General features: G+C 42.8%; 1 protein-coding gene across 2 annotated transcripts in view; it reads right to left on the bottom strand.

Moving 5' to 3' along the window:
• CLUAP1 (clusterin associated protein 1) overlaps positions 1–25,666 on the bottom strand; it is a 238,531-nt gene extending 212,865 nt beyond the window's left edge. For both annotated transcript variants that reach the window (XM_073636568.1, XM_073636569.1), the window contains exons 1-3: positions 25,515–25,666; positions 18,196–18,307; positions 8,484–8,568 (exon numbers count right to left, since the gene is read on the bottom strand). In XM_073636568.1, the coding sequence (XP_073492669.1) occupies positions 8,484–8,568; positions 18,196–18,307; positions 25,515–25,536 (219 nt within the window). In that variant the 5' untranslated portion in view covers positions 25,537–25,666. The remainder of the gene's footprint in view (positions 1–8,483; positions 8,569–18,195; positions 18,308–25,514) is intronic.
• Positions 25,667–27,596: the final 1,930 nt, after the last annotated feature.

Here is a 27,596-nt window from a genome sequence, read left to right as displayed (position 1 = left end):
CCTGGGATGAGGGGTGTCCGAGTCTTTTCTCCCCTATGTAAAACAAAAATGGTATAATTAGCACACAGATATTTGATGGCAGAACTAGAAATAGGAAACATTGCTTGGAAGTGGGGTACAATTATCTATTTTAGCAGAGTTCCAAGATGTATATTTTTTATTGCCCTTTGTCAAGCTGCAATACTTTACCTGTTTGGTACAAGCTTCACAGATGTAGCCCCCCCTATAGTATACACTGGAGCACCTGTGTGGCCCCCCTAATAAAAAGGGTGTTCTGGGGTCCCACACTAGTGCTCCAGTGTCCAGATGTGAAAACAGCTGCTCAGTGTCCTCTCCTTACACACAATCTAGTTTGCATTTCATTCTAGTAACAAACCCATCTACACAAACAAATATTTGGCATCCAAGTAGGCCCCCAAAAATGTGTGAAAATGCAATGGTGTTCTAGAGGCCGAAAGAAAAATGTTTGATACGAAAGAATAATGGGCCCATGAACATTAAAGTTGACCTTTTGAAACGTTACAATTACTAAAAGCATATGGAGCAGAACGAACGGAATAAAGACAGAAAGAATAGGAACACAGCACAACTACTTACTTTTTTGCAGCACTCTCCGGATCTTTCGGTACTGCTCTGGCTCTCTCAACTTCAGGTCCGACCACCGCTTCCTGAGCTGATCTTTAGACCTTCGTACCCCGAAATTCCGCTCAAGACTCCTGACCACTTTCGCCATGATCTTGGCCTTTCTGATGTTGGGGTTGGGGTAAGGCCCATATTTTCCGTCATAGTCGGACTTCTTCATGATGTCGACCATCTCCAACATCTCCCCAAACGACATATTTGTGGCCTTAAAACGTCTCCTTCTGGATCGGGACGTGCCTGGATCCGGGCTTTCCTCCTCCTCCTCCTCGTTGTTCGAATTAGCACGCACCTGCTGTAACTCCGCCATGTGCTCTTCACCCACTGCGCCGAACGAAAAGGGGCGGGGAATAGACTAGAAAGAACGTCAGGGGCGGGCGGAGTTACACGCATGCGCAGTGTGTATAAAGCGTAACACGTGTGCGTATTACGTACGATCTGTGAGCGGAGGAAGGAGCATTGGACGCGCCGATCGTAAGAACGAAGGTAAGAGCCAAACTTGTTCCTATACTGCTTCTAGATTGAGGCCTATATTGTAACAAGATTAGGAGAGTTTTGTCTGACATTAGGCTTTGTCTTGTGTTGTGTCTTGCAGTGAACATGGATATCTTAATGAAAGATAATGACTTCATGTCAGTATTCATAGATATGCTAAGGGAGCTGCCCTGTCTGTGGGAGATTACCCACCCCCATTTCAAGAACCAAGCAAAGAGGAAGGCAGCACTGGAGCAATTGTGTGAAATTGTGAAGCAGGTGATCCCCACGGCAGACATCACTTATTTAAAGATTTTCATTGGTGGCCTGAGGAGCACATATCTAAGGGAGCGCAAGAAAGTCCTGGATTCACAGAGATCCGGAGCAGCAGATGACATCTATGTCCCCAGGATGTTGTACCATGACAGGCTGCACTTTCTGGCAGGCCAGATTGAACCCAGGCCATCCCTCTCCAGTCTTCCTTCCACGCTTCCTTCCCCCCCGGCTGAGGCTTCTGACGCCCAACCTGGGCCTTCCAGGCCACATGTGGAGGAGCCCAGATTGAGCCAGGTATAGCATTCCTCTAAATATTTCTGCTTGTCCAATCAATGATGATAACTAGATGTTAGTTGGGAGTACTAATTTAGGATTGTGATTGATGATGCAAAACATTACAACCATGTCCCTTTTTCATACACAGGGAAGTCTCAGCCAGGAGGTGGCCGGGCCGAGCCGGCTGGCTGATATCAAGGTCCCTCCACCACACCTGAAAACAGAAAGTGGCAGTAGGATGAGTACCCTAGAGGAGGCGGCTATAGCATTCTTTTGGAGGGCTACAGAGGTCCTGGGAGCACCCCACACCAGGCAGGAGAACATTGCTGCATTCATAGCATATAAAATGCAGAGGATGGAGGAGGGCCAAAAAGCCATGTGTGAGGCCCTCATATCAGAGGCTCTAGAGAAAGGTATGAGGGGCCAAATTACACCTCACACACAGCTTTGGGATGGTCCTCCTCCTCCTCCTGCAGGTCCTCCTCCTCCTCCTCCCTCTCCTCCAGGTCCTCCCAGTCCTCCTCCAGGTCCTCCCAGTCCTCCTCCTCCTCCTCCTCCAGGTCCTACTCCTCCTCCTGCCACATCTCCAACTGCACAGCCACAGCCCGGAAGGAAGCGTGGAAGGAAGACCAGACAGTGATTGCCCTGGGTTCAGTCTGGTTGGCCAAAAGATGCAGCCTCTTGTGGTACCACAGCCTGGGGACACAGATGTCATCTGCTGCTATCTGGATCTCTGGGACTTCTGGACCAGACTGCCCTCCCTTACATATGGACTCCTCAGGCCACCAATTTTGATGTTGAAGAATTGATGTCTGCCGTGGGGGTCCCAGGCTTCGCTAACTTCTCCTGTTGATCCAGTGTTGCCTTCCTCTTTGGTTCTGATCCCTTAATAAAGGATTTTTGTTTTGAATTATACTCTCCTATGTGTTTAACTTCAAAAATGACAGTTTGTTTGTGAGGATTCAGGTACATTTCAAATATACAATGTGAAATGAACAAGGGACACCAACACCAAACAATCTCCTGGAGATTAAATAATAAAAGATATCAATGGTGTTGGGGTAACTTGACACACAAAACACACACAAAAATATTCTGGAGTAAAAATAAAAATAACATTGAGCAAAGATCAGCCTTGAAAAAAATCCAAACATTAAAGAAAAAAAAAGGCTGAAAATCCAAAAAATAAAAAATAAAAAAATAAAACTGTCAGATGTGACAACTAATAACAATATATTCAGGGAATCCCACTAAAAAAACACAAATAAAACTTTGTGAGAAGTGTGTGTGAATATGAGCAGCAAAACGACTTAATTCTTGTCACATTATAAAGAAGAAGAGAGTGCGCTGTATTAAACCATTTTTAACATTGCAGCGTGACGAAAGTGCTGTATCCATTGCGAACGCTAAGTTTACCAGAACGAGCTGTCCCGTGTCGGAATTTCTTCTGAGCATGCGTGGCACTTTGTGCGTCGGAACAGGCCACACACGGTCGGAATTGACGTGATCGGATTTTGTTGTCGGAAAATTTTATCTCCTGCTCTCCAACTTTGTGTGTCGGAAAATCCGATGGAAAATGTCCGATGGCGCCCACACACGGTCAGAATTTCCGACAACACGCTCCGATCGGACATTGTCCATCGGATAATCCGACCGTGTGTACGGGGCATAAGGCCCCTTTTAAATGGAAATTCTGATCAGTTCCGCCTGTCCGTTTTTTCAGGGGGACCCGATCAGAACCTTTATTTTTCTCTATGAAGCGGCAGGTGTTAATGGACATGTGTTTGTTTACACCCCCCTACATCCAATCCGATAAAAAGAGACAGATGGGGATCCGTTCCCCTTCTGTCCAGTGGATCGGATGGCAATCTTTAAAACGGACAGGCGAGCCGTTTACATCGGGTCGCCCATAGAGGACAGCGGTCTGTGTCTGTCGCCGCTCTGCATAAGAGCAGAGACAGACAGACAGACACGGACCTGTCATTCACCTGCTCAGTGGGGATCCTCAGGCAAACCACCTGCTGAACAAGCGTATCACAGCCGCAGTCCGCCCCATGTGAAAGGGGGCTTAGGGTTGGGTCGAAGCTGATTTCTGGCAGACAACTAAATACATGTATGAAATCTGTTTTACCTACCAAAGGATTTTTATTTCTGTCCATCTAGTTCTGAAATGTACATAGCTCTGCCTCACAACACAGCCCTGTCTGGCAGGACAAAAGACTTGATTTATTTCTGATGCCACCCACTTACTAGACAGTGAAAGGAGCAACTGATAAGCTAATCACTATGTTCTAGCCTCCTTTGAGCATGTTCTTTGCCCTGCAACAAAAATGTTTGGCTCCTTGTACTGCTTCTCCCACCCCCAGTCTGAACTCTGCTGTAGAGGCTGATTCCATGTCAAATTCAGAGACACACATTGCTTGCATTAAAAAATATATTTAATGATGCATTAGGCCCCATTCACACCTCAGGGTTAGCTCGAACCTCCAAAACGCTGGAAGCGAAAGAATCAATTATTCTCTATGGATATCGTTCACATCTCCACTCCAAATTGCCTGAAGCCAAACACCTGAAGCTCAAAAATGTTCTGGAGCTTTTTTTGTAGTTTGAATCAGGCAGATTGGTGCATTTTTGAAGCAGTTTTTGTTCCACAGACATGCATGGAAACGCTCAATTTGAGCGTTTTAGTGTGTTTTGTCACACGTTTTTGAGTGTTTTTCTGCACCGATGCCATAATAAAAATAAATAATAATACTAATAAATAATCATCATAAATACACAATAAAATAACCCTAACCCCAACCCTAAAATGATCCCAGAATATTAACCCCTAACCCTAATATTAACCCCCTAGCTCTAATCGTTAACCCAACAATATAAATGAACAATAAGTAAATAAATAAAATAAAAAAATAATAAATTAATAAAACAAACCCCTAACCCTTAACCCCCTACAAAAAATAAAGTTAAAATGTCATAAATAAATAATAAATATACAAGTGGATGAATAGGCTGAAAAACATAGCAACAAAACGATGAAACAGATGATATTTGTCTCTACTGGCTAATTAAAAAAAAAACACCAAAGCTCAAAAACGCTGTACAAAAATGCTCAAAAACATGCATACAAACGCTCCAAAAAAAAATGCTCAAAAACATGAAGCTCAGGTGTGAATGCAGCTAACTACAGAGCCACATTTATTTGTCTTATATCTGCCTAAAATGTATCTTTACAGATGAGGGTCAGGCCATACAAAGGAGTGTTTTTCTCCTGATTTAACTTTTTGGTGTCTACACAAGGGAGGCTTTTTCAGGAAAACCAAAAGACCAAAATATTTTATTGAAAGACTGTTATAAGGAATGGTCTGTTGACGGAATCCCTATAAGAAACCTATAGGAGAACCAGTTAATATGCATGCATTTAAATCAAAAGCATGCAAGAAACAAATTCTTACAGTATCAGACCCCACCTGAAAAAAACGAAAAAACAAAAAAAAAAAAACAAAAAACAAAGCAAAAAACAAAGACCCTCTCAGATCAACAAGTACAACACCTTAGGGCACACTAAGCATAGGCCCTGTGCGCTCATTACATATCTTTAGGATTTCAGAAACCGTTCCTTTGCTTTCAACACACTTGAATAAATCATCACGGGATGCATTCGGGCAAAATAAGAGGAACAGGTCAAGAACTATTGTAGGTTGTTAGTTTTATTCATCATCATCTGAAAGACAAGCAAGCTTTGCCTAGTATCGCATGCATATTATTTGATCGCAATGGAAGTATGTAGTATACAGGAGGTGAGGTTCACAGTTATTCTGTGCCCACACATGCTATCTGTACCGCCTTAGATTTTTTTAATGATAAGTCTACACAAAAGTTATATCTCCAGGACTTTGCAGCGAGTTCTTTCCACTCAAGTTTTCAGGTCTACATTCCTGCCATGGCAATTACAAATATACAACATCTTGGTGGACGGTCCTCAAAAAGAGTAAATTATAATGATTTTAGCATCAATTTTATTTATTTATTTTTTTTTTTATATACATTTTGAAACTTTTAGGTCTTTTTATTTTCTATATCTATATAGACACAACTGACTTTTTTCAGCACAACTGAAGAACTACATAACCACTTGCTGGACAGAATTATTATTTTGCACCGACTATTAACTACCTGCGGACCGCTCACAGTAAGGGCCTTTGCAGCGGCTGTTTCGGATCGGTTTGCAGGCGCTATTTTTAGAGCAACAGCACCTGCAAGCAGCCCCAGTGTGAAAGGGCCCTAAATATATTGCAAGCAGGCGCCAGGTACAGGCACGATCACATACATGTAAAAGCAGCACACATTACACTTTGTTAGGCACACAGCCATGATTTCCCCTTAATGTTAACTCCTTCCCAGCCAGTGTCATAAGTACAGTGTCAGTGTACAGTATTATCAATGATCACTGTATTAGTGTCACTAGCAATGTCATTATCAGTTAATGACCCTCCCAGATAGGGTGGCAGCGCTAACACACTATTACACTCACACTATAATTCACTGATCACCACCATTACCAGTATAGCATCGCAGCTGCATACATTCCAGAATACCGTATACACCATAGTTTGTAGACACTATAACTTTCGCACGAACCAATTAATATAAACTTATTGGGATTTTTTTTTACCAAAGACATGTAGTAGAATACATTTTGTGCTAAATTTATGAAGAATTTTTTTTTTTTTTTTTTATTTGATATGTTTTATAACAGAAAGCAGAAAATATCAATTGGCAGCAAGTGTGACAAGGTGACAACACAGCAGCACCACTGGTAAAAAGTTGTCACCTCACAAAATGAAGTGCCTAAACAAAAACCTTCATAGCAGTATCATCAGGTATTATTTTATTGAAGGATGCCGCTTTACATAGATTAGAAATGTTTTGAAATTATAATAACAAGTTAAAAATGATATAATATTTTAGTGATTGGGTTTAGATGTACTTTAAAGTGAATGTAAACCCTCACATATACCCAGTGAAGTGAACAGCCTCAGATGATACACAAAGATGAAACAAATCTCCCTACATAAGTTTTACATGTATATCTGCTGTCTTTCCCTTTCAATACTCTTTAGAAAGTGCACATCGTGTTTCAAATATTTCTTCCTGTTTCAGCAGTGGGAGGGGAGTCTCGGCATATACTGTGTGTAAGCTGATTGGAGGAAAGGCACACATCCCCTCCGCAGAGGAACAAAAAAACTTGAACAACTGTACTCTGAATACACAAGCTCTCTGCTAATCTATTTCTAAGTTCCCTCCCCGACACAAATTTCCAGCTGCTGTTATCTTGTGTGTCGGAGAGCTTGTCAGAAGTTATCATGCTGATAACAGAGGAACAGAGCAGCGGAAAGACACAGGACTCAGAGCTTTGGAGAGAGATAAGTAAAACACTGCAGATATATGTGCCCAGGTCAGATTTAATGAATAGGGTTTACATCCACTTTAATATCCAAAAGACGTATATCAGCCTTTTTTTATCAGGTGTGGCTACAGGGTTTTAATGCAGCCACTCTAAAGGCGGCTTTACATTGCCCTTCTGCAGTTCCACTGTGCTGTGGGCAAAGCGCAGCTAACCTGCTGGTTTCATGCTAGTTTCATGCTGGTTAGCTGCTCTTTCCCCTAGACTTCTATGCTGTCCCGCAGTGTTGGTGCGGTTTCAGAAAGCTCACCAACACTGCGTTCTGCTATTGTCACCATCAGGAAGCCCACCCTGAAATATGATGTGCAGCCAATAGCAGAAAAAGTGCATGTAGTGAGAAATGACCAAAATGTCATACAATTATAAATAATATTTTCATCTAGTGCCAGTGTATAACGAAGTGCATCAACTAACTTTGCAGAAAAAGTGCACTGGTCTTCATATTAGCTAATTTTTCATTGTGAGTACCCCGCATCCTAGGCCCCAGCTATTAAAGGGGCTTTCACTTCTCTCCAAATTGGCATCAATCTTCACCACTTTCAATCAACAAATTCCAGAACCTCTGCAACTAGCAAGGGCTTGGCATCTGTCAGTGGCAGTGGGTGGGGCTTAATTGTAACTTATACAGAAGTCATGCCCTGCCTGAGCCTATAAACCAAGGTCCTTCCCCATCCGAAAGGAGCTGATTTCAAGTACAGGTACAGTGTGACAAGGCACCTGTTCTTTCCCAATAATTCTAGTTGATACACTTTGGCGAAAATTACGGGTTTAATGTACAGTACAGTATTGCGTAAGCTCAATTTTACTTCAAAGAACCTAATGAAAAAAGCCATCTCTCTCCAAGCTGGGTATGAAAAGAGACCAGGGTGCTGGCTAGCATAGGCACTGGCTCCTGGAAAACTCATCAGCTGTTCTAATGTAAGTACTGTACAGGGGGGTATTGTTAGCAGTGGGAGGGGGGGTCATTTTGGACTTATATAAAAGCATAGGTGACCTTTAAATTTTAGTTCAGCACTGGAGGCTCTCATTGCATCATAATTTTGTTATATGCAGCTTTCTTCTTATGCTCTACTGTGTGTGGTTGAGAGACTGCAAGTTGGTTCTATTGTCCTGCATTTTCACCCAATCACATTCATACGCTTGGATTAAAGTAGTGTGGCTGGTGAGTAAAGATATTGTACGCCATTATGACAATCAGAAGTTGTCAGCCAGCAGTCTGTGCCCTCAGGGACAGCCTAAATGCTAAATATTTACGTATGGCAGTATTTGTGACTACAACCTCCAGTAAGCAATTTATACAATAGCCAGAGAAAAGGCAGGAAGGTGTAAAGAACACGATGCAGATTCTTACCATAAACTGGGCTATGGCCTTAATGAAGAACACTCTGTCTTGTTCTGTATCCACATCCATAGGGATAACTGTGTGCGGCTCGTACCTAGTGAGGAAAGGACACACAGATGGAAGGTTTGGTCGAAAATGGTAAAAATATAAAGCTTATTTATAAACCTTACAGCGGAGAGAAATGCTGCACATGGCAAATAATGAGCTTCTAGCTGTCATTCCTTCAATGCAGATAGATAGAGCCACATTACGCCAATGTGAGAATCCGGCTTTGTTTACCTTAGTCTCCAGCATATTGAAATCAGTCTAGCACACTTTATGTTAGATTCCTTTCTGCTTTAAACATATTTTTGCTATTGCAATGCCAATATTTTTCAAAATGAAGCTGTCGGGTTTTGTGAGAATAATGAGCCAGTGCTGACTTTGCAGTGCAGCAACTGAAATGTGAAAAAAAAAAGAAAAAAGCCACAGCCAGCTCACAATGATGATGTAGCCTGGAATGAAGCCAGAATATACTGGACACTTCCCCCTCCCCCCAGGCCAATTTTCAGCTCTCAGCTCGGTTACACTTTGAATGCCAATTACTCAACACTGTACCCAAATTAAATTGTTTTGAGACAGATAGAGCTTTCTTTTGGCAGTATTTAATCACCACTGGGGTTTTTGTTATATAAATGAAAAAATATTGAAATTTTTAAGCACACCACATTTTGCAAATTAATAATTCTTCTACATAAATTTAGACCAAAATGTATTCTGCTACATTGCAGTCTACAATCTACGATACAGTGAGAGAAAAAAGTATTTGATCCCCTGCTGATTTTGCACTTTTGCCCACTGACAAAGAAATGATCAGTCTATAATTTTAATGGTAGGTTTATTTAGAAAAGCAACAAAAAAAATCCAGAAAAACGCATTTCAAAAAAGGTATAAATTGATCTGCATTTAATAAGTATTTGACCCCTTCGCAAAACATGACTTAGTACTTAGTGGCAAAACCCTTGTTGGCAATCACAGAGGTCAGACATTTCTTGTAGGTGGCCCCCAGGTTTGCACACATCTCAGGAGGGATTTTGTCCCACTCCTCTTTGCAGATCCTCTCCAAGTCATTAAGGTTTTGAGGCTGATGTTTGGTAACTCGAACCTTGAGCTCCCTCCACATATTTTCTATGGGATTAAGGTCTGGAGATTGGCTAGGCCACTCCAGAATCTTAATGTGCTTCTTTTTGAGCCACTCCTTTGTTGCCTTGGGCATGCGTTTTGAGTCATTGTCATGCTGGAATACCCATCCATGACCCATTTTCAATGCAATGGGTGAGGATAAGGGGTTCTCACCCAAGATTTGACGGTACATGGCCCCGTCTATCGTCCCTTTGATGCAGTGAAGTTGTCCTGTCCCCTTAGCAGAAAAACACCCCCAAAGCATAATGTTTCCACCTCCATGTTTGATGGTGGAGATGGTATTTTTGGGGTCATAGGCAGTTGAGTTGATGCCAAAAAGCTCGATTTTGGTCTCATCTGACCACAACACTTTCACCCAGTTCTCCTCTGATCATTCAGATGTTCATTGGCAAACTTCAGACGGACTTGTACATGTGCTTTCTTGAGCAGGGGGACCTTGCAGGCACTGCAGGATTTCAGTCCTTCATGGCGTAATGTGTTACCAATTGTTTTCTTGGTGCCTATGGTCCCAGCTGCCTTAAAATCATTGACAAGATTCTCCTGTGTAGTTCTGGGCTGATTCCTCACCGTTCTCATGATCATTGAAACTCCACAATGTGAGATCTTGCATGGAGCCCCAGACCGAGGTAGATTGACAGTTATTTTTTGTTTCTTCCATTTGCAAATAATCGCAACAATTGTTGTCAGTTTTAAATACAGTTTTAATACAATAAAATACAGGAGGATTAAGAGGGCTCTGCTCAGAAGAGCTTACAATCTAATAGGGTGGGGCAGGTGGTACAAAAGGTTGTAACTGGGGGGAATGAGCTGATGAAAGTGGTAAAAGATTAGTTAGAGACGTGATAGGCTTTCCTGAAGAGATGAGTTTTCAGGGATCGCCTGAAGGTAGCAAGAGTAGGGGATATAACCCCCAGACGACGCCATTTGTGGTGAAACGTACGTCGGGAGGTTGACGCTCTGACGTCATCGCCATTTTCAGTGTGGACGGGTGCTCGCTATGCCGGCCGGCTGTTTGCTGTATTTTTACATACTCATGTGAGTTTTCTACCTTTATCTATTAAATCGTTTTTATCAGTATTACACTATGGCCAGTTCCTTTTTATTTACATGCTTGTGAGATGTCATTTTGGAGTCTCTGCTGTATCCCCCGGTTCCTGCCGCAAGCAGTCCAGAACGCCAATGGATCTCTCATACTGCTATTGAACATAAGCTGTGGTTGGCTTGCCTTGCGGTAAGCGCATTATTTGCCTGGTGGTGGATCACGTAGTGTGGTGTGGTTAACTGATACTGAACACAAGCTGTTGTTGGCTTGCCTTGTGGTAAGCGCAATATTTGCACGGAGTGTGGGGTCTCATCTTCACTACGGAGTTTGTTAGTGTTCACTCTAAGTTCCCCTTTTTTTTTCCTGCTGTATCTTTATGCACTAGTGTAAGTTTTCTACCTTTTCTAAACTTTGATTAGTTTGGCAGTATTACACTATGGCCAGTTTCTTTTTATTTACATGTCTATGAGATGGAAGTTTGGTGTCCTCATTACATCCTTTCAGCTACGATGTATACAGTCTAAGAGCACCATCTGGATTCTCTACACCAAGACGTGATACAGGCTGGTGTTCGCTTGCCTTGCTGTAAGCGCAATTATTGGGTATTTGCGGATACTGTATGGGTTGTCACTCATATTTTTTACACCATTGACTGATTGGTTGGCTTCACCCAAGGGGTCTTTCTTGGACTGATTTCAGATCATTACTTCACATTTTTATTTTCTGTTACTATATATGGACAATTATTTTTATTCGCAAATATTACATATGGACACTTATGTTTGATTCATACATACATGTGTTGACCCATGTACTTTTCATAATTAAATTTTTAATATTTTTCAACATTTTTGTATTTATATATGTACTTCCTCACGGAAGTCTTTGAGATTGCTTCACATGTTTCACTTATATTTAGCGCTGTTATTTCTTTTTTATTAGTTATTTTAGTGCACATCTCACTGTTTAACTGCTGCTTTTTGGGGGGATAGTTTCTATAGGTAGCGCAGTATTTTTTTGTTTTTCTGTTTTTTAAGAGTAGGGGATAGCCAGACCAGTGGAGGTAGCGAGTTCCAGAGGATGGGAGAGGCTCTGGAGACATCCTGGAGGTGAGCATGGGAGGAGGAGACGAGAGAGCTTGAGAGTAGGAGGTCTTGAGAAGAGTGTAGAGGACGATTTGGGTGATATTTGGAGACAAGATTAGTGATGTAGCTCGGGGCAGAGTTGTGAATGGCTTTGTATGTTGTGGTTAGTATTTTGAATTTAATTCGCTGGGCGATTGGGAGCCAGTGTAGGGATTGGAGGAGAGGGTTGGCAGACACTGAGCGGTTGGTAAGGTGGATAAATCTGGCAGCAGCATTCATGATAGACTGAGGAGGGGATAGCCTATGGAGAGGCAGGCCAATGAGAAGGGAGTTACAATAGTCAAGGCGAGAGATAACAAGGGAGTGAATGAGGAGCTTGGTGGTTTCATTTGTTAAAAAGGGGCGAATTTTAGAGATGTTACAGAGGTGAATTCTACAAACTGATATGAGGATCTATGAACTGTGGGCCAGTGCTCAAGCCAGGACGTTCAGGCCCCAAAATGCAGTACATGAATCAGAAAGGGGCTATAATACACAATCAATAGCTAGAAGTAAAAATATAGCATTTCACAGAGATCGGGTGGAGATGATTCAGAATAGTGGCACAAATAAACACATTGTAGTGATTACAATAGAAATAAAGTTAATTTTGTCACTACATTTTCTTTAGAATACAACAAAATCGTTGCGATTCTTAAAGCACATCTCCCCATTTTGTATGCTGGCAAGAATCTGTACTCTGTTATCCAGGGGGGTTGCCATTTTTTCCAGTAGAAGGGCCCTCAGTCTGGGAAGTATGCTGTCACCCAGCTTGTTTTGCTCTCAAAAGTCAGACAAATCACAGACCTGGCTTTTTCCACTGTAGGTTACTACGTGTGTGGCCACAACACCTGTAGGCAGTGTCATAGACGTAAAAAAAGCACCTCAGTTTTTTCTTTTTCTACCAAGAAAACATATACCATCAAACAGTACATAAACCGCAACTCTAAATCGGTGGTATATACGTTATTTAGTGTAGTGCCTGCAGTCTACAATACGTTGGGTGCACTATATGCCCGTTGAGAGTTAGAATCTCGGAACATGTGAATATTAATTAGTGGGACTGCTTTAGCAGTCCCACTATTGTTATTCGATTGTATTTATTTTTAATTAGTGGGACTGCTTTAGCAGTCCCACTATTGTTATTCGATTCTATTTATTTTTATTCCGTACGTTTTTTGGCTCTGCGTAACTTCTGCATACTTTCAGCTATTAAAACCATTCAACTATTAAAATGTTCGTCTCTTTTAGCTGATGTGTGCTCTTTTTCAACTTTTTTTCTACCATTTATACTTTTTAAAATATTAAGCTTTTTAACACTTTTTTTTAACATTGAAGTCAATGGGAGCATGCTTCAGATCCTTAAAATCTTCTTCCGCTCCCAAAAGTTTCAGCTCCTTCATAATTTCACCTACAGACGCCAAACAAACTTTAAAATGTTCACAAAATATTCAGCTATCTGGCTATATCTTTTCAGTTTGATATCTTTTACAGTTTTTGTGAAAAAGCTTTTTGTTTAGAGGTCATTTCAGGAAGTTTTAGCCATTAATCAGAGTGTACTGTGTTGCTTTTGTTGCCATGGTTACCAAAGCTTCTGTTATACACAGGGGGGGGGGAGGTGGCTGGAGCATCTCAGCTCTAATTACAGAGCGGGGGGAGGGGACAGACACACCATGTACTGATTTATAATAGAGGAATATGATGGGGCAATTATGATGGGGCAGTTTTGATGGTGGCAATATGATGGGGCAGTTTTGATAGGGCAATTCTAAAGGGGCAGTTTTGATGGGGCAATTATGATGGGGCAGTTTTGATGGTGGCAATATGATGGGGCAGTTTTGATGGGGACAATTTTGATGGGGCAGTTTTGATGGTGGCAATATGATGGGGCAGTTTTGATGGGGACAATTTTGATGGGGCAGTTTTGATGGCGGCAATATGATGGGGCAGTTTTGATGGTGGTAATATGATGGGGCAATTCTGATGGGGCAGTTTTGATGGTGGCAATATGATGGGGCAGTTTTGATGGGGCAATTCTGATGGCGGCAATATGATGGGACAATTTTGATGGAGCAATTCTGATGGGGCAGTTTTAATGGGGACAATTTTGATGGGGCAATTCTGATGGGGCAGTTTTGATGACAGTATGATGGGGCAGTTTTGATGGCGGCCGTTTTAGCAATTTAGCTATTCGGCATTCCCACGCATTTTCCCCAGGAAATGCATTTTCTAGTTTTAATTTTATTCCGTACGTTTTTTGGCTCTGCGTAACTTGTGCATACTTTCAGCTATTAAAACCATTCAACTATTAAAATGTTTGTCTCTTTTAGCTGAGCTGATGTGTACTCTTTTCAACTTTTTTTCTACCATTTATACTTTTTAAAATATTAAGCTTTTTATCACTTTTTTTAACATTGGTTAAATGTTACAAGTCAATGGGAGCATGCTTCAGATCCTTAAAATCTTCTTCAGCTCCCAAAAGTTTCAGCTCCTTCATACTTTCACCTACAGACGCCAAACAAACTTTAAAATGTTCACAAAATATTCAGCTATCTGGCTATATCTTTTCAGTTTGATATCTTTTACAGTTTTTGAGAAAAAGCTTTTTGTTTAGAGGTCATTTCAGGAAATTTTAGCCATTAATCAGAGTGTACTGTGTTTGTTTTGTTGCCATGGTTACCAAAGCTTCTGTTATACACAGGGGGGGGGGGGGTGGCTGGAGCATCTCAGCTCTGATTACAGAGCCCGGGTGAGGGGACAGACACACCATGTACTGATTTATAATAGAGGAATATGATGGGGCAGTTTTGATGGGGCAATTATGATGGGGCAGTTTTGATGGGGCAGTTTTGATGGGGCAATATGATGGGGCAGTTTTGATGGGACAATTCTGATGGGGCAGTTTTGATGGTGGCAATATGATGGGGCAGTTTTGATAGGGCAATTCTGATGGGGCAGTTTTGATGGTGGCAATATGATGGGGCAGTTTTGATGGGGACAATTTTGATGGGGCAATTCTGATGGGGCAGTTTTGATGGCAATATGATGGGGCAGTTTTGATGGCGGCCATTTTAGCAATTTAGCTATTCAGCATTCCCGCGCATTTTCCCCAGGAAATGCATTTTCTAGTATAATATTAATATAACAAATATTAATGCTAAAAATGTCTCAAATGTGTCAAAACATTTCCAGGAATTCTATCATGGTAATCTTGACACTTTTTCCTTTTTTGGTGCTAAACAGGTTAAAAAACCCCTAAGAGGAGGTGAAACTCATCGTATTTTGCTTAAACGTGAAGTGTGGTGGATCCATACCCTCAATACTAGAAAACCACATGTTTTGAACGATAGGATGGACATAAACCTTTTTTTAACATAATCGCATCGTTTGATACATTTATTGCACCATTTTGAATATGCCTTTTTTGTTCATATGTCCCTCATATACCTGTTGTACTTCTCTCTTTCTTTTCTCCATGTGTTTTTAATTGTTTTGATTGCTCTGATTAGGATGCACCTGCCCCATTTGGAATGCTTACTCTGTTATAAATATCATTTTTTAAATCAAACATGTATGCTTTGATGAAGGCTTCTTAGCCGAAACGTGTCAGCGTAGCCTGTACCCATGTAACCAAATAAAGGACTTTTATTCAAGAGCATCCGAGTCGCCAGCCCTTTTCTGATTCAACTTATCTGCTCAGGTCTTCCCCCTCCTGGTTCTTCCCTCCTTCAAGTAACCCCCCCTCAGCTCCTGCTGTTATCAATCTGCTCTCAGAGGAGGGAGACAGTGGAGAGACCACTTTAACCACTTGCCTACGGGGAACTTTTACCCTCTTTCTGCCCAGGCCAATTTGCGTCTTTCAGCGCTGTTACACTTTGAATGACAATTGCGCGGTCATGCAACACTGTACACATATGACATTTTTATCATTTTTTTCACACAAATAGAGATTTCTTTTGGTGGTATTTAATTACCACTGGGTTTTTTATTTTTTGCTAACAAAACGAAAAAGACCGAAAATTTGGGGGAAAAAAAAGTTTTTCCTAGCTTCTGTCAGTAAATTTTGTAAATAAGTAATTTTTCTCCTCCACTGATGTGCGCTGATAAGGCGGCACTGCTAGGCTGCACTGATAGGCAATGCTGAGGCAGCACTTATGGGCACTGATGGGCAATGATAGGCGACACTGATGGGAACTGAAAGGCAGGACTTATTGGTGTCACTGATGGGCACTACTGGGGCTGTACTGTAATCAGGGCATTGAAAGTCAGTGCCCAAATTACCTGTACAGGCCTCCCCTTAGAGGATATATAAGATACGTGCAGCGCTGTAAATTATTCAAAAGTGAAGTGACAAAATGTGAGTATCAACATAAAAATGATAAATGTTCCTTATTAGTAAAACAGTCCATTTTGATTGTGAAACAATTATAGTCACCACGTGGATAAATAGTGAAAACAGTGGTCAAAATAATCCCCAAAGTAATGAAGGCGTATCATGGATATTGGACCTAAAAATAGCTGATGTTATATAGGTCTAGACAAGCCTTCAGCCCGGGTTCACACCTATGCGAATTAGATGCGGCTTACACCGCATCTAATTCGCAGGACATTTTAAAATACATTCATATGAATGCATCTGGTTCACATATGTGCGTTGCATTCGCACTGCGCATTGCACAAAAAACGTGTGCGTTTTTTGGGCATTGCGGTGCGAACTACAAGCCTATTATCTCCTATGGGAACGCATCTGATTCGCAGATGCATTGCGTTCTGAACAAGGATTTTCTCTTTCTCCTCACTACACCTCCCCCTCTCCCCCCCCTCCCTCCCCCTCTCCCTGCTCTCTAATCCTGAGCAAAAATGCAATGAATCCGTTGAACAGGAGATTGTTATCTCCCCAGTGAAACCTGAGCTTCAATTCGCACCGCACAAGTGTGAAACCAGGCTTAATGTCCAATAGCAAAAGTGTAGGTCAGAAGAAAATATACAGGTATAAATCGCCTTGGAGGCCTTCTCAGGGGTTTGATTTGAAAAAATAAAGATTGTACAGATACCACCACCCATATGAATGGAGGCTTACCGAAAGGTTGGGACCCAAGACAGCGTATGCTGTATGAGTCAAACAGGCTTAAAAGTTGCCCCCTGGCAAAGATGAGGAGATCCCAATGGTACACTGGAGAAGAAATCCTAGGGGTGCTTCACCGGGATGCCTTCACCATATGGAGGATAGAGACGTCCTTCAGCATTCAGGGTCTTCCAACTCCATGAGAGGCTGAACATGGAGGGGCAGGTTTGGCAGGGGGGATGCAGCAAACAAATTACTTAAAACTGCAAACAACAGGTGGCCTGGAGCAGACCAAAAAAGAAGAGGAGATGTCCCTGATTGGCTCTCGTCAACACATACTCTATCAGTGTGAGCTGAGGCGAGCCGATAAACAGCACTTTATTGTTTACATGTGACCGCCTTTTTACCAAGATCAGGGTCACGCCATGTCCTAGGAACAGGGAGCAGCCACGATCGCTGCGCGACCCAGTGGGCGTGCGAGAGCAGCGGTTCTGGGGCACCGTCATCCCAGACCACCGTCATTTTACTATATGGTGGGCAGGAAGTGGTTAAAGTGAACCCGAATTAGCTTAAAAAGGTTTGTAAGGTAATAGTGGAGTGCCCAGACTGTACATAAAGCAAGGGATCAAATCAAGATTATTAAGATTATGGTGATTATCCATATGCCCGGTCAATGGCAGAGCCACTATTTCTCACTGAAGTTCTGGCATTTTACAGTTGGCTGAATGCAGGATGGCTCAGTGAAGGAAGTGGCCTGGGTTACATATCAAATTAGTTAGAAGTCCAGCACCATTATTGTCAAAAGGACCCTCTACAACAGTGGTCTCCAAACTGCCGCCCAGGGGGCACTATTTCCATCCACTGATACCAACAATGGGGCAGAATCCCCCCAACTGACACAAATGAAGGGGCAGAATTACTCTCAATTACACCAACAGTGGGGCACTATTCCTCCCAATGACACCAAAGATGGGGAACAATTCCCACCAATGTCCAGACCTTTGCTACTCCCAATAACCACAGTCCAGCCCCCATTAAGTCTGAAGGACAGTAAACTGGCCCTCTCATTAGAAAGTTTGGAGTCCCCTGCTCTACAACATTTAATTTCCCTGCCCTCCACAACACAATTGATACTGCAGGTATAACTTTTTGTCAATGTTAATTTTTATCTTTATAAGCAAAAGAACATGGGTGGAGAAAATTTTTTTCCTATAAAAAAAAAAGGTATACATTTGATATGCAGACAACAGCAAAAACTATCCATCTAGCAAGATCTGGAGAGATGGACTAATATTTACAGGTACATACCTTTTAACTAACCAAATGAGAACTTCTGCAACCAGTGGAAAGTTGGGACTACGGAAATTTTCCATAGAGATGAGACGAGGGTATCCCAGGGCCCTCATCATTTCTGTAAAATCTGAAAAACAAGTTAAGCACTAGTTAACACAGGACACCATTGCTAGCACATCAGGGTTTACTGATAGACATGCTTTGTTCTTGTCCATCACCAGGTTTTAAAGGTTATTAAAAGAACAAAATAGCAATGTACATTCAGAAGACTGCTCACATCAGCGATACAAGGACCACTCACATTAGTAATGCTCAGTGAGGTGCCACTGTTCTGAAAGGATTTGTTCACCTTTACCAAAAAACTGGTTATACAGGTAAGGGGCATCTGTAGATAAAAACAAACTGTGCAGCTTTGACTAAAGTTGGATAATGCCCTTACTATAGGTGTAAGCCATTTATGTACATATGTATGTGTATGCCTAGCCAAGGAACTCATAGAGATGGCATCATGCCATCCTGCTTTGTTGCTAGGACACTCCCAGCTGATGCAAAGCCCCCTTTGCACGAACTCTCTCCTCTTTCACGGTAGTTGTGAACACGGTGATGCTGTGAGAGAGGAGATAGCAGACCATACACGTGCAGGAGTTTGAGAGCTCACTCCTGTGATGGTGGGAGTGCCTTATGTACAAGGCAGGATGGGATGAGTTTTTGCCAAGGCTTCGGAAGGTACATAAATGGCCTAAACCTATAGCAAAGGCATTGTCCAACTTTAGTCAAAGCTGTACAGTTTGTTTTTATCTACAGGTGCCCCTTACCTACATAGGCAATGTTTTGGTAAAGATGAACTAATCCTTTAAAATAAATGGAATAGAGACAAGGGGAGACACAGGTGTGTGGCTGCTAAGATGCAACTGACTCCAACACCAATCTGACTAGAGCCAAAATTAATGGAAAGGTTGTTATTGAAAAAACAAGTCAGTTTATTGAATAAAATATATGGCTTGTATGGTAACCCATAATAACCAAACAGCACAGTATATTCAGGCCCTAGGAAACCCCTGCTAAAAATGATTATATTAAGGCCCCTTTCACACTGAGGCGCTTCTAAACTGCCAGTAAAACACTGAGCGCGTTTGAAAAGCTTTTCAGGCTCTTTTGAAGAGCTTTTCATTAATTTCAATGGAGAGGGGTGTTTTTTCACCGCCCTGCCAGCGTGCTGCCCCAAAGTGAAAGCATTCATTGATTTTAATGGAAATAGGTTTACCTGAGCTTTTCAGGTGCTTTTTTTAGCGTGAAAGCGCCTCAGTGTGAAAGGGGTCTAACAGCTCAGAGTACATAGTGTGATCAGTAAGTTGTAAATATGTTAATAATCAAAATGAATTAACAGTCTGGTGTACCTAGCGTGTTTGACACTTAAGGTGGATCATTTCTAACAACCCCGTGCTATATACATATACCGGTATATGAAATTTAAAAGAAAGACATATAAGAATGACAAAAAAACAAAAGCAGACGTTGAAAATTGTAATGTCCCCTCACTTTACGACTTTTACATCAGTGGGGCAAGAGGACACTTAAATTGATAGACAATTGGAAGAAGAATGTCCTTTAAATTAGTAACTACATATCTGGATAGTCAAGGAACCCCTAGCAACTGCTGGAGGAACCCTAAGGTTCCACAAAACCCTGGATGAAAAAGGACGAATTAGAACATCTCCTTTAGGCCTCATTTACATGGGCAGAAAAAACAGGCAGTTAAACCACAATTTTACACCACTCCCCCCCTGTAAAAATACCATGGCAGCCAGAGGGGATCTTACACATGCCCCTTTCATATAGAAGTCTATAAGCAGGTGGGTGGGGCTCTGGGTATCCATTTCCCACTTGAATTATGTGGAATGGTTATATGGGGCTTTTGAGACTCATTGGGATTTTGATTTTGAGACAATTTTTCTAGTTAGTTTAGTAGTCCAAAACTTCACGTGGAATGCACAGTGTCACGTTTCCACTCAGAAAAAAAAAGTCCTTCCTGTTGAGGTGGTGGTGCACAACATTATGGATGAGGCTGGGAAGATTCAGGGTCTTGAGAAGGACAGGAGGCGGCCGGGGACTTGGGCAAAGGCATGGAGGAATGTCAGGTCTTTGTAGCTGCTGTCTGTCAGTCTCTGGGTGTGCGGCTTTCCTTTCTATCCTTTCATGTCCCCTAGAGTTTTAGAAGATTGGATTTTTCAAAAGAAGATGCATGCATGGGTTAAATGTTTAATCGTTTTTTGCCCGAGGGTGTGTTTAGGTGGAGATTAGGGTTTTGTTGAGCATCATGATGATGATAATAATAATAATAATAATAATAATATTATTATTATTATTAAAATATGTCCTGGTTTTTATGTTTAGTTCTGGCAAAAAAAGCCATTTTCGGTTTTCTATGCTGAAGCCATTTGTTGATTTATATACAGTATATATTTTTATTAATTCTGCAGATATATATAAACATGTTTTTAATTAAAGGAGTTGTAAAGGCAGAAGGTTTTTGATCTTAGCCCAAGATCCCAAAACATCAAGTGTGAATGGAGCCTAATTCCGCGTACACACGATCGGAAATTCGACCAGCAAAAGTCCAATGTGAGCTTTTGGTCGGAAAATGCGACCGTGTGTATGCTCCATCAGACTTTTGCTGGCGGAGGTTCTCAATTTTTCGGTCAGAAAAAGTTCCTATCCAAAAATTCAATCGTTTGTACAAATTCTGACGTGCAAAATTCCTACGCATGCTCGGAAACAATTTGACGCATGCTCGGAAGCATTAAACTTCATTTTCTCGGCTCGTCGTAGTGTTGTACGTCATCGCGTTCTTGACGGTCAAAAGTTCAGAGAACTTTTGTGTGACCGTGTGTATGCAAGGCAAGCTTGAGCGGAATTCCATCGGAAAAACCATCCAAATTTTTTCCAACGGAAAATCTGCTTGTGTGTACGCGGCATTAGATGTGGTGGTTGTATTTGTTCTCCTTTACACGCCATACTTTCACCTGGTGATCTGGCCAGTAAGTCTGTTATTTTTCACTTTTTTAACTCTGACAGCAGATCCGCCTGCTCAGTGGGGAATCTATCTGCTCTCCTTTATAGGTGGTCAGATGGAAACGGACCGCCTGTCCATTTTCATCCGACTGTTATCCGATCAGCCAGACGGATGGGGAACGGATCCCCGATCCGTCTGTTTTTAGCAGACAGGATTGGATGTCAACAGACACGTGTCCATTGACATCCATCGCTCTATAGAGGACAATGCATGATGTCCTACCAGGTCTGCCTGAAAAACAGAGGTGGACCTGATCGAAAGGGGTGTGTGAAAGGGGCCTAAATTGCCTAAAAAGAGTTAGCTGGCGTTCAGTTTTAATTTGTTTGTCAGGTCCATCTAAATCTGCTAGTCCACCTAACATTACCCTCTCCCCAGACTGACAATGCTGATGTCCAAAAAGAGTCTCCATTGCTCATCCATTCAGAGTGGAGACACTTTAATACAGAAGGTGTGTTACTGGCCAGATCGCCAGGTGTGAGAAAAGATAAATAAAAGCCTAAAAAGAAAATTAATTCAGCCACAACATCCAAAGATTGGTAAGCTGCAATATATTACAATTGTGTTTTTTGTTTAATACTGCTTTAAAGTGACACTACCTGCAGACAGTCCATCCCCTCCAGGCCTTTATACCCCCCCAGGGCTATGGCTGAAGCTACAACCCCGGTCATTTTTTTTTCAGCGGGCGATTCTCTTTCTGATGAAAGCAATCTGAGCAGCTGATCAGCCGCTGAATCACTTTTATAAGTCATGTGATATTTTCTGCTTGCTAGAAAAAAAATACCAACAGTGCACAGCAGATTTACCGTATTTATCGGCGTATAACACGCACATTCATTTTGAGAGGGAAGTTTCAGGGAACAAACTTAAATTTTAAATAAGGAACTTTGAAGCAAAATAAGGGTCAGTGCCCATCTGCAGCCTCACAAGTGTCATCAATGCAGCAGCCCCACCATTGCCATCAATGCAGCAGCCCCACCATTGCCATCAATGCAGCAGCCCCACCATTGCCATCAATGCAGCAGCCTCACCATTGCCATCAATGCAGCAGCCTCACCATTGCCATCAATGCAGCAGCCTCACCATTGCCATCAGTGCAGCAGCCTCACCATTGCCATCAATGCAGCAGCCTCACCATTGCCATCAATGCAGCAGCCTCACCATTGCCATCAATGCAGCAGCCTCACCATTGCCATCAATGCAGCAGCCTCACCATTGCCATCAATGCAGCAGCCTCACCATTGCCATCAATGCAGCAGCCTCACCATTGCCATCAATGCAGCAGCCTCACCATTGCCATCAGTGCAGCCTGATCGATGCCCATCTGCAGCCTAGAGGGGACAGGGAGGGGGCGGGACGAGCGCCGACAGATTACATACAGTGGGAATCTCCTATGATAGACAGAACAGTGGTCCCATGGCGGCCCAGTAGATGGGACTTCCTATTACAGAGGCCGCCAAGTAAACAGGAGATACTCACTGCATGTAATCTGACGGCGCTCGTCCCGCCGCCCTCCCTGTCTTCTCTGAGGCAGCTAAAATTGAAGTATTGGCGTATAACACGCGCACACTATTTGCACCAGATTTTCAGGGTGAAAAAGTGAGTGTTATACGCCAAGAAATACAGTAATTACCTTAAAAAGGCAGTAACAAGGTTTTAGGTTTCCACTTTAACTTCTTGCCAACCACCAGCAGTACATTTATATTTTGTCTGTATACCTGCTGATGGACTGTGGCCAATCACAGCACAGAGATCTGTGTGTTGGTAAACACAACAGACTGATGTGGCTGGATTTCTCCCTGCTTTCAGTTCCCGTAAAGCAGGGATATGCAATTAGTGGACCTCCAGCTTTTGGAGAACTACAATTCCCATGAGGCATGGCAAGACTCTGGCGGCCACAAGCATGACACCCAGAGGCAGAGGCATGATGGGACTTGTAGTTTTGCAACAGCTGGAAGTCCGCTAATTGCATATCCCTGCCTTAAAGAATTGAAAGCAAAGACAGACACCATCTGTGAAGAGAACGCCTCCAGGTGGCCATATAGCGATGCGGTGTCTGAGATTTCAGCCATGCAATTTGTATGGCTGAAATCATATCACATCCGCACCTAAATGGTGCAGGACTCTTTTTTTTCCCCCCTGCACCTGAATCACATTGCATGGCTGTTCACACCCATGCAATGCGATTCTGTGTTTTGCAATCTGTTTCAGGGTGTCATTCAGATAACGATGACACCTGCAGCAGATCGCATTGATGCCGTAAATGCATGGCGCGGTAAAAACACAGAATTCGTTACGTTTCCCACATCGCATACGTGTGCACCAGGGCTTAAGAAAGAATACACATGAATACACATGGTTCTTGTATTTACAATATATACCTGCAATCTGCAGCGGGTGTCAGTGCAATGTTACCAACACCCCAAATGCAGGTTGCAAACGTAGTGCGTTTGCCTGCACTAAATCGCATAGTACAAAACCACCATGCAATTTTGTTGCAGCATGTTTCTAGAATTGATGCATGTACTACCAAACTGCATGTGAATTGGGAATGTGGTGCGCTTCCCGTGATTCATAGTGTGAACCAGGGCTTAACCACAAAAGTCAATAAGAAGCCACTAAGGGTGGCCTCTAAATCCCCCGCTTCTCTGAGGAGTGACCTGTGTTCAGATCTCTTTTCAGAGGTGACTGACATGCAGTGTGGAGGCAATGTGACGCCTCCTCGCCAACTGTTTTAACCACTTGCCGACCAGCTGCTGCAATCATACTGTGGCAGAAACGCCGTCACTGTACGTCGGGCGTGTACATGGCGATCTGTGGGCGCGTGCCCATTCGCTAGCAGGGGAGCCAATCAGTGGGTCCGGGGGACTCGTGTGATGAGTAAGCACGTCTGTGTGAAATGCGTCCACCGAGCACCTTTTTTGGATTGATGTTTGTCATGATCGCTCGATTTTATTGACTTTCAATGAATTCGTTTGATTTTACTTCCAGATGTGTCGCCATTCTTCTTTGTTTCCATTGGATTTCCCTGGCTGTGGACCAGGCAGACACCCGGATCTCTTCAGCCGCTCATCAGATCCTCACAGGTGGCTTTGAGTTGTGTGTTCCCAGCTCTTTCCCTCATCAGAACGGGGATCTGCCAGCGTAAACAAAGCAGATCCCCGTTCTGTCAGGGGAGTACAGTGAGATTGTCTGTTCCTAGCGATTAGGAACAGCGATCTCTCTCTACTCCCTGTCAGTCCCCTCCCCTCACAGTTAGAAAGCACCTCCCTAGGACACACTTAACCCCTTGATCGCCCCCTAGTGTTAACCCCTTCCCTGCCAGTGTCATTTATACAGTGATCGGTGCATTTGTATAGCACTGATCACAGTATAAATGTCACTGGTCCCAAAAAAAGTGTCAAAAGTGTCCGATCTGTGCACCGCAATGTCGCAGTCCCGCTAAAAATCGCAGATTACCGTTATTACTAGTAAAAAAATAATAATAATAAAAATGCCATAAATCTATCCATATTTTGTAGACGGGATGCTAACTGGGATTTTTTTTTTTTTACCAAATATATGTAGAATATATATTGGCCTAAACTGACGAAGACATTCGTTTTTTTACATTTTATTTTGGGATATTTATTATAGCAAAAAGTAAAAAAAAATTGTGATTTTTTTTTTCAAAATTGTCACAATTTTTTGTTTACAGCGCAAAAAATAAAAACCGCAGGAGGTGATCAAATACCACCAAAAGAAATCTCTATTTATGAAGAAAAAAAAGACATCAATTTTATTTGAGTACAACGTCGCACGACCGCGCAATTGTCAGTTAAAGTAACGCAGTGCCGTATCGCAAAAAATGGCCTGGTCATTAAGGGGTAAATCTTCCTGGAGGTCAAGTGGTTAAAGGGGGGCAGTAAAAAAAAAAGCAGCTCAAAACGCACCTTTTTACCACCCCGTGAGCGCACATCTACGCTCAGCCTGTCACAGTGAAGGGTTCTCCTGATTTAATCGTTCGGTTTGTTACTGAGGACAAGACATTCCGGGGACACACCTGGAAAACGATATAATGGTGGTCTACTGAGGGCCACAGGGCCCCTCCAATTGTCCCCAGGAACCAGGGGCAGTGGTGACCATGCTGTCCCCTCACACAGGCCCCTCTGTGAGGTAGATATACCTGTCCTACAAATAGTGAGGTGTACACACAGACATTACTAGGTGCTTCCAGCTCCATAAGAAGGAAGTGTAATACATAATATAGAAGAAGAGCTCTTACTCCGCAGGTCCCGGTAAGACATGGTGCTGCTGTCGCCGTATTCCGCTTCACAACCGACTACTGTAAGAAGCAGGCCGTAACCAGGCGGAGGCGTTCGTTGCCATGACAACCGCTGCCGTACGGTGAGCGAAAGGGCTCAGAAAAGTGCGGGGTTCTGGAGGGCAGCGCAGGCGCACTACGTTCTCACGCTGTGGTAATACTGCCTGAGCTGTACAATGGCAGTGTGTGAGGAAAGCTGTGGAGGTGTGTGCTGATGAGCTGCTCGTAGCTGAGCTTGTCTGCGGCATTAATCATGTGTTTTTATTTTCTTGCAGTAAAACTCATTTAAACCCACTTCAATACCTTCCTGCCCAGGACAATTTTCAGCTTTCAGCGCTGTCGCACTTTGAATGACGATTGCGCGGTCATGTTACACTGTACCCAAACCAAATTTTGTATAATTTTCTTCCCACTGGGGTTTTTATTTTTTGCTAAACAGACTAAAAAAGACGGATATTTTTGAAAAAAATTTTTTTTCTTCGTTTCAGTTCTAAAATGTCATTTTCTCCTTCACTGACGGGCATTGATAAGGCGGCACTGATCGCCACTGATGAGGTGGCACTGATATGTAGAATTGAGCACTGATAGGTGGCACTGATATGCAGCACTGATGGGTACCAATAAGCGGCACTGATATGCAGCACTGATGGGCACTGATAGGTGGCACTGATATGCAGCACTGATGGGTACCAATAAGCGGCACTGATATGCAGCACTGATGAGGTGGCACTAATATGTAGAATTGATGGGCACTGATATGCAGCACTGATGGGTACCAATAAGCAGCAACGATGGGCTCTGATAGGTGGCACTGATATGTAGCACTGATGGGTACCAATAGGCAGCACTGATATGCAGCACTGATAGGTGGCACTGATGGGCACTGACAGGCGACACTGATTGGCACTGACAGGTGGCACTGATGGGCAGCATTGATGATGAGGTACTGATGAGGTTCTGACAGGTGTTCCTGTAGGGCACTGATTGGCACTGTGATGGACAGTGATTGGCACTGTGGTGGGCTCTAATTGGCACTGATATGGGCACTGATTGGCACTGTGATGGGCACCTACAGCTGTTTCTGATGGGGCACTGAATGGCAGCTGATGGGCACCTTTTTGGCAGCTGTGGTGGCACATCTGATGGGGCTGTGCTGATTATCAGCACAGACCCCCCCCCCCCCCCCTCTGACAGGGAGAGCCACCGATCGTCTCTCCCTGTCAGCGCGAATCAAGGAATGGCATTTACTGGCACTTCCTGGTTCACGCAATGATCAGCTTTGATTGGTCACAGCTAATCACGTGGTAAGAAGAATCTGTCAGAGGTTTTTTACCACGATCGGAGATGCGGCATGTCAGACTGACAATCGCGATCGGGGGCGCGCACCAGCATATTATTCCGCTGGATGTCATATGACGCTTAGTCAGGATAACAGAACCACTTCCCAGCCGTCATTCTACTATAGGCCGGGCAGGAAGTGGTTAAATTACTGTACAAGGTATTCACTTTAAGCAGAAAAAATACACATTTAGAGACAACATGATATGAGGCCATTCAGCCCTATTATCTATGTTCATACGTGATCAGTTCACACATCAGAATTCCAATGAATCATCTGAGAGACTGTTCATACCCCAGATGTCAGGTAAGTACATTATATATTAGTGCAAAGACCAAAAATTCCTGTTCTAGGGATATCAGTGTGTCATAGGAGGACCACATCCCCACAGTGAGAGTCTATAGGGAATATCAAACATTATATTGAAGGAACCATTGTGAACATAAATCTTCCTAGATAGTAAGTCCTACATCATAGATATGAGTTCTAGATACTAACCTGTCATGTCAAATGAGGAGCCAGAAAAACAAGATCTTCTGAAATAAAATGATACAGCTTACATGGAATGGATTATCTTATCATATATGATAGCACCACACAGTTGTTGCAGAATTGTCGGCTGCACATCCATGATGGGAATCTCCCGTTCCACCACATCCCAAACGTGCTCTATTGGATTGAGATCTGGTGACTGTGGAGGCCAT

Source organism: Aquarana catesbeiana, linkage group LG06, assembly GCF_042186555.1.
Source record: "Aquarana catesbeiana isolate 2022-GZ linkage group LG06, ASM4218655v1, whole genome shotgun sequence".
Taxonomy (NCBI): domain Eukaryota; kingdom Metazoa; phylum Chordata; class Amphibia; order Anura; family Ranidae; genus Aquarana; species Aquarana catesbeiana.
The sequence above is the reverse complement of the archived record's forward strand: the minus strand, read 5'-3'. Positions and strand labels throughout refer to the sequence as shown.